At 47.6% G+C, this 7,500-nt stretch overlaps 1 protein-coding gene across 6 annotated transcripts in view; it reads left to right on the top strand.

The window, feature by feature from the left end:
• The window catches only part of LOC307228432 (uncharacterized protein), a 16,087-nt gene extending 10,848 nt beyond the window's left edge, over positions 1 to 5,239 (top strand). For 2 of the 6 annotated variants that reach the window (XR_013844081.1, XM_079998084.1), the window contains 4 exons: positions 2,332 to 2,461; positions 3,403 to 3,450; positions 4,702 to 4,802; positions 5,041 to 5,239. Coding sequence is in view for 4 of the 6 variants with exons in the window: in XM_079998084.1 (XP_079854210.1) it covers positions 2,332 to 2,461; positions 3,403 to 3,450; positions 4,702 to 4,766 (243 nt within the window). In the remaining 2 variants the exon portion in view is untranslated. Of the gene's footprint in view, positions 1 to 125; positions 2,462 to 3,402; positions 3,451 to 4,701; positions 4,803 to 5,040 lie in introns of those variants that run through there. The other 4 variants (XM_079998083.1, XM_079998085.1, XR_013844082.1 and 1 more) reach the window with 3 other exon arrangements.
• The last annotated feature ends 2,261 nt before the right edge of the window (positions 5,240 to 7,500 follow it).

The raw sequence follows: 7,500 nt of genomic DNA on the forward strand, positions 1-7,500 counted from the left end.
GTGTGCGTGTGTGTGTCTGTGTGTACTTGTGCACGTGTGTGTGCGTGTGTGTGTCGACAGGTGCATCAGAGGGCAGGGTCTCAGGGTTTCTTTCGGGGGAAGTGCAGAGTTGAAAGGTCAAACACACACGCTGGGGGTCAGTAAGCAGCCTCGCGGGCGTAACAAAACACACACACATTCTCTAAGTGTTTTTGTGAGTGTGTGAACTTTATTTAAAAAGAACCTCTCGAAAAAAGAGTTACGAGGTGCGGTACAATGAGAACAAAGAAAATTAAAATAGAAAGTCAGATACAGAAAAACAAAAAATAATAATATAAAGACATTTACAGAAGGCAAACGCACATCACAAAACAAAGTGCTGACCAAACAAGTGAGTTTTTGAGCTTCTTCTTCTTCTCCGCTGGCTGGTTTTTTCATAACTGAGGGAAGACGGCTCCAGGGAGTGGAAGCTACACCTGCAAAAGCTCGTCCACCCTGGTTCACCAGCCAGAATGCCTCGGTCAGAAGACCTGAGACCTCAGTGATCTCACTGTGGACACGGGGCGCAATAATTTGGATATGTAGAGTGGGGCCAGCCCGTCTAGAACTTTATGGGTGATTAAGAGAATTTAAAAATAAATTCTGCAGTCAATGGTTAACCAATGTAGAGTGGGCTGCACTGGTGTAATGTGTGACCTATGTCGTGTCTCGGTTAAAAGTCTAGCGGCCTCATTTTGGACCAACTGGAGCCGAGACACAGATGAGCGACTCAGGGTGATGAACAGTGCATTGCAATAATCAGGACGGGAGGAGACAAAAACATGAATGATTTTTTCCAGATCTTGAAAGGATAATACAGACTTGATTTTGGCAATGTTTCCTAGTTGAAAGAAACAGGATTGGACCACTTTCTTCTCATGCAACTCAAAAGTTCATGTGTTGGTCAAAGATGACTGCTAGGTTTTTGGAGGCCCGCTTTACATTTGCTGCTAACGGAGCGATACACTGCCCCAACCCGAACCCTAACATGAATTTTATCAGAAATGCTCTCAGGGCTTATAATAAGGACTTGTGTTTGGTCAGGGTTAAGCTGGAGGAAGTTATATGACATCCAGTCCTTGATGGCTGTCAAGCAGTCCTGCAAGGTAGAGAGCTTACTAAGGTCATTCGGTTTAAATGAGAAGTACAGCTGTGTGTCGTCCTCGGTAAGAAATGCACTTAGAACGACTGATTAAGAGACCAAGGGGAAATGCACAAGGAGAGAAGAATAGGACCAAGGATTGAACCTTGGGGCACACCACAAGTCAACAAAGCAGATGAGAAGACATAATCATCAAAGGCCACAGAAAAACTCCTATCTGACAAGTAGCCGCGTGTGTGTGTGTGTGTGTGTGGAAGAGGGAAATCAGAGAAATGTAGAAAATTAAAAATCGTAGAGCAAAGCCACAGAACAAAGGAGCCAATGGTCGGTTGGTTGAAGACGTTTCATTTATTCAGTTTGTTCAGGCGGTTGGATAAATTCCTTCTTCCTCTGTGAAGTAACGTGGACGCCCTGATGACGCCCTGTTGGCTCCCTGCTGGCGCCCGCTATCTCCATGCACCGCTGCAGCCCTGCGCTCTCCGGGTGCATTCCCAGCTAATGTCTTGTAAAGTGCCACAAGCGCCGTGCGATCCGTACAAATTACAGCAGCGCAGGAATAACCAGCCTCCCTTTGTCTCAGCTGAAGCTAATGTTTTCTGGGCAAACGAGGAAAGCAATGAGCTTTAATGGTTTGAGGTGCTGATGAAGCCGTGCCTCTAAAAGCAAATAATACGGCAGCTTTTATCTGGCTGGATTATTCGTTTCTGGTTTCCACTTAGAAATGTTCCCATCACATCCACCTATTAACCTTATGGTTTTTCCTTTAGTTTCTATGGTTATATGAGCAGATTGGGAAGATTTCCCTCCAAATAACAGAATCCTTGGGATACTGATCAATCCTCCATAGGATATTTCTTATCTTGAAGGAGCAATGACTGAATATTTGTGTTGAATTTATTATGTCTCTATAAACATTAAAATATCACATGGGATCACAAGATGACTTTTGGCTGGGATTTTGGAGCCTAGAATGAAAATGGTCGCTGATCTGTTGTAATTGCAGGCTCTATTTTTTTGGTTTTCACAAAGCCAGGACCGTGTATTTTCTCACCGACTATTTTCTGTGGAAGTAGTAAGATGACTCAAGAATATATCAGACGAATTCCTGTTCTCGCACTATGTAACTTTGCTGTTCGGATACAAATCCGAAAAGTCCATTACACTTTAATTCCCTACACCATTTCCTTGATGTTTGTTTCCTTTGATTCCAGTTGCTGCCCTGCCATGTGCGAGCCGATCTGGCAGGCCGAGCACATTTGGTATCTACACCGGTAGCGGCGCCCTCCATCCCCGCGGCTCCTCCAGGGGAGCTGTGGACTGAGTGCTCTATGAAGCGGCGAGGTCTGTGCAAGGGGCGCTGTAACCTAGCAGTACTTTATATATGCGTTTGTAATATAGACTGTTATTGAAACGTGACTGATAAGATCCTCATTTGTCGAGTAAAATAAATTGTTTTCAGACACCGGACAGAGTTTTACCACAGTGGTGTAAAAGTGAAATTGCACTCAGAAACTGTAGGGGCGCCAAATACCAAAAGTTACATAGTGCTGCTTTAATCAGTTAATGATAGACTAGTGCTCCCCCTGGTGGTCCAACATTACATGGTCTAAATGTCATTCTCATTTCAAGCCAAATTGGTGCTTTTTAGGCAGCAACTACATTCTACATCATTTCTAAAATGGGATTGAAAGTTTTTCTTCTTTTCAATCGAGAAAACGGACAGCGGCATTAAATTAATGTCCTGTATTATGGACTAGCATTTATGACAGAATACGTAACACAGTAAGGTTCTTACGTCACTAATGGCTGCAACCGTGGACACAAAGTGTGGATGTTAATAACTGAAGCTGTGCGTATGGAGCCGAACAGACACCAAGGCTACCTCCTATCACCCGCCTCCTCCCTGCTACTCCTTCTATGCTCACGTCAACCTGCTCTGAAGCGACAGGAGCAAGACTTTCTTTCGCACCCGGGATGAAAAGTAGAATTAGAGCTGTGCGGTCGATGACATTTTACTGTTCGCGGCTTCCAGGTTGGTTTTCTAAGGCGGAACGCGACGGACGCCAGGGGACCGAGCGACCTGCCAACGCCGCAGAAACATGTTAAAAGCCAAACCGTGTTTGTGTTCGTATGTTTTCACAGCTTTGATCCCAGCTACAAGAGGCCTGCGTGTAACCGTGACGACAGCTACGTGTGTGCGTGATTCAGATTTGGTTTGTTTTGGCCACCATCTCATCGCTGCCTCCTCTTTGGCTTTTTCTCGCTGTGTGTTCCTGCTGCAGGGTGGCTTGACACTGGGAGGGTTCAGAGACACCGACGACCTGGACCGGGTACGTGCACGCACACACACACACATGCACATGCACGCACGCACGCACGCACACACTCAGCCTGTTCCTTACTGTTAAATGGAGTCAACACTTCACTCTGCGCTAAGTGGAGGTTTCACTCATCCGACCACCCCTCCCCCTCCTCCTCCTCCTCCCCCCCCTCCTCCTCCCCCTCCTCCTCCTCCACCTCCTCTCCTTTGTTCTCCTTTATCCGTCATCCCTCGCTCCCTCACTTGCACATCACCTATCAGATGGTGAGGTGGTGAGCACACACACACACACACACACACACACACACATACACACACACATCACGTCACGCGGCGGCACCCATCCCACGTCAGCTGTGTTTTTTCGGGTGATGCAGACAGTGTGTGGGGTGAAGTAATGGGTGGGTGAAGGGGGGGCGGGGGTGGGGGTGGTGTACACTAGAAGTACATTAGTTATCACTCCCTCATCTCCTCCACCTTTTCACTTCCCATCAGTCTTCAGGGGCTCGAGCTCCGTCTCTCTTCTTCCCTCCTTTTTCCCCTCTCTCGCTGCCCTTCCCTCCTTCCACTTACTGTCTCTCTCTCCCTCTCTTTCTCGCTCAGACGCGCACACACACACACACACACACACACACACTCACACACACACACACACACACACACACACTCACACACACACACACACACACACACACACACACACACACACACACACACACACACACACACACACACTACAGTCCTCTTTGAAAAATACTTTCGTGCTCCACTTTTGTGTCGGCCCCGTGGATCCAGATGACACTTGGCAAGTTGAACAAGCCGGGAGACAACTGGATGAAATATTTAAATGAAAGGCGGCAGGGGGGAGGAGACGGGGGAGGTGGGGGTGACGGGGGGAGGGAGATGAGGGGGGGGGCAAGGGGGGAGCGGGGTAAAAAAAATAAAAATAGGCAAAGAAAAGTGGAAATGGAGAGATGACAAGACGGGAGAATGGTGTCCTGGCACGGAGGAGGAGAGGGCTCTGAAAGCAGTAAAAGCAAAAGAACAACAGCAGATCATCAGCAAATCGGCGCGTTTGTACAGGTAACAACAAGGTCGTGGAGCTCTTCAATATGACCTTCAGATTTGGCTGCAGCTGCGTTACATCCAGAGGACCTTCCCAAGAGGGCAAGGAGTACAGTGTATATATGATATAATCTGTGTATATCAGTACCTAACCGGGTGTCTGCATGCTTCTGTTTTTTCCCATTTGCTTATTTAGACAAATCACCCTCATTGTGGACGTCCAGCCACAGAGGGCTCTTGTCGGCCCCGCCCGCCTGGTGAGTCAACGTCTACGCAGGTCGTGCTGCTCGAGGTGAAGTGAGTGATTCTGTATTTCCCTGTGCAATACACAGTACAGTGTGTCACTGCGGTTCAACTGCTGTACATGCCTCCCTGCCGATGAGTGATATAGGAATACGTGTGTGGTGCACAGTTCTGCGTGTGTGCCTGTGCCTGTGCCTGTGCGTGTGCGTGTGTGTGTGTGTGTGTCCATGCTCTGTACGTGACATGTGCATGGTTTTCATCAGCGTTAAGGCCGTGTATGTTTCTTCATCAGGTCGGTCCACGGGCCGTCTGTCCGTCAGGCGGCGGCGGGCTCGACCTGGTGCTTTCCAGAAACCTCTACTTATTTACAGACTTGACACCAGCTTCACAGATAGCGCGGCGGGCGCGGCAGCGGAATTCCTCCGGAACACATCTGTTGTCCGTATGTCCACGATGCCGAAAAGAAGAAATCAATAAAAAATGTAATTTCATTTCAAAGTCGTTTGTCGTCCTTTGATGTGTCAACTTTTACATTCCCGTTTACACCCGCAGCACCTACAGCGTGCGGGATCAGAGAGCGATGCTTCCTGTGAAGACTGGTGAACAATGTAAGAGCAGATTTGCCCCCCCGACCCCCCAAAAGAACGTACATGCGCACGTTAGCAGCAGGAAGCCGGCGCCTGTACGCTCCAGATCAAGGCACGGCCACAGCTCACATTGAACAAGTTGAGTGGCGTTGTGTCATGCAGGGCACTAAAAACCTCCACACCACGCCATGCACGCAATTACCAGATGTATGTGTGTGTGTGTGTGTGTGTGTGTGTGTGTGTGTGTCTGTGTGTGTGTGTGTGTGCGTGTGCTGAATCTGTGTGTACTTGTGATTATTCTGACAAAGCAAAAAAAACCCAGCATGTTCTTTATTACGCTCAAGAAACAGGAAACGCAGCAGTAAAAACGCTAACTTATTGCCATCCAGTAGTTCTGAACAAAGTATTACTTCAAATAAACATTCTTTTCCCCAGTGCTGGGGTTTGTGAATAAATGGAACGGGAGAGGAAACATTGGGGTTTTCTCCTCCGCTGATTGGGTGCAGATGTGATCTGGATCTGGTTAGGAGTCCCATTGCCAGGAATACGTGCTACGACTCAATAAATAGAGCCGTTTGAAAACGAGGCATTTCCTTGTCACAGTGTCAGGCTTTCTCATTGGCTCCGGTCCACCCGGGGTCCCAGAACGGATGTCTCTCATTGGCCCCATTAGCTCCGCTCGCGGCGGCGCTGACGCTAGCCAGCAGGCGATGCTGCGATCCAATCTAAAGAACCAGAGTCCGGGGGAGGTTTCCAAATCCCATGCACACACATCGGATTCATAGATCCACACCCATGTACGAACAAGGTACAAAACACACACACGCACACACACGCACACACGCACACACGCACACACGCACACACACACACACACACACACACACTCCACCACCACCGCCTCCCTCTCTCGTCACTAATCCCTCTTTCCTTTTTCACCCCCCGTGGTTTGGGGATCAAATCATCGCACAGAGAAATCCTGGCGATGAGAGGAAGGGGCGCAGGCAGAAAGGTCAGCGAGGGAGTCAGTGAAATGGATGAAGCCTAATGATTAGCTCAACCTTTACCTAATCAATAATCATTTATCCAACAATATCTCGGGCAGCCTCGGCCCCATTGGCCATTAACCTCGGCAGTGAGGAAGGCGGCGTATTGTTTCCTGTGGCAGCTTTATGGTGCCGGGATGAGTGGTAGCGCCCCACGCCGGGGCCTGGGGGTCGGATCCTATTAGAGCACTACAGGTATTTTAGTCTATAGCGGCATCCCATAATTACCCACCGGAACGACGACGGACCGCAGGAGAAAAGGCAAGTTTATCCATACAGCACGTTTCATAAACAAGGGCAAAAAATACAAATAAAAACATCAAATCATAGAAATAAAAGCTGAAAGGTGTAGTTTACAAAAGTAGATCCTCGTGTTTTGTCTGCACTCTGGGTACAGTAAGTAGAACTGTAGTAGTACAGTAACACATATGAGTACTGTTGTAGTACAGTAGTACATAGTAGGACAGTACTGTATAGTATTACAGTAGTAGTACAGTAGTTCAGGAGTACAGTAGTAGTACAGAAGTAGTAGTCTTACAGTAGTGCAGTAGCAGTGCAGTCGCACAGTAGTTGTAGTGCAGTAGCAGTACAGTAGTAATAGTGAAGTAGTAGTGCAGTAGTAGTGCAATAGTACAGTAGTAGTGCAGCAGTTGTACAGTAGTAGTACAGTAGTACAGTAGTAGTAATGCAGTAGTAGTACATCAGTAGTGCATAGTAGTGCAGTAGTGCAGTAGTAGTAGTGCAGTAGTAGTGCAGTAGTACACTAGTAGTAGTGCAGTAGTAGTACAGTAGCAGTGCATAATTGTGCAGTAGTACAGTAATAGTAGTGCAGTAGAAGTGCAGTAGTACAGTAGTAGTAGTAGTGCACTATTAGTGAACTAGTAGTGCAGCAGTGCAGTAGTAGTAGTGCAGTAGTACAGTAGTAGTAGTGCAGTAGTACAGTAGTAGTAGTGCAGTAGTAGCGCAGTAGTACAGTGGTACAGTAGTAGTGCAGTAGTAGTGCAGGAGTAGTAGTGCAGTAGTAGTAGTAGTGCAGTAGTAAAGTAGTACAGTAGTCATAGTAGTACAGTAACACAGTAGTAGGGGTGCAGTAGTAGTGCAGTAGTAGTGCGTAGTACA

Source organism: Zeus faber, assembly GCF_960531495.2.
Source record: "Zeus faber genome assembly, chromosome: 3".
Lineage (NCBI taxonomy): Eukaryota > Metazoa > Chordata > Actinopteri > Zeiformes > Zeidae > Zeus > Zeus faber.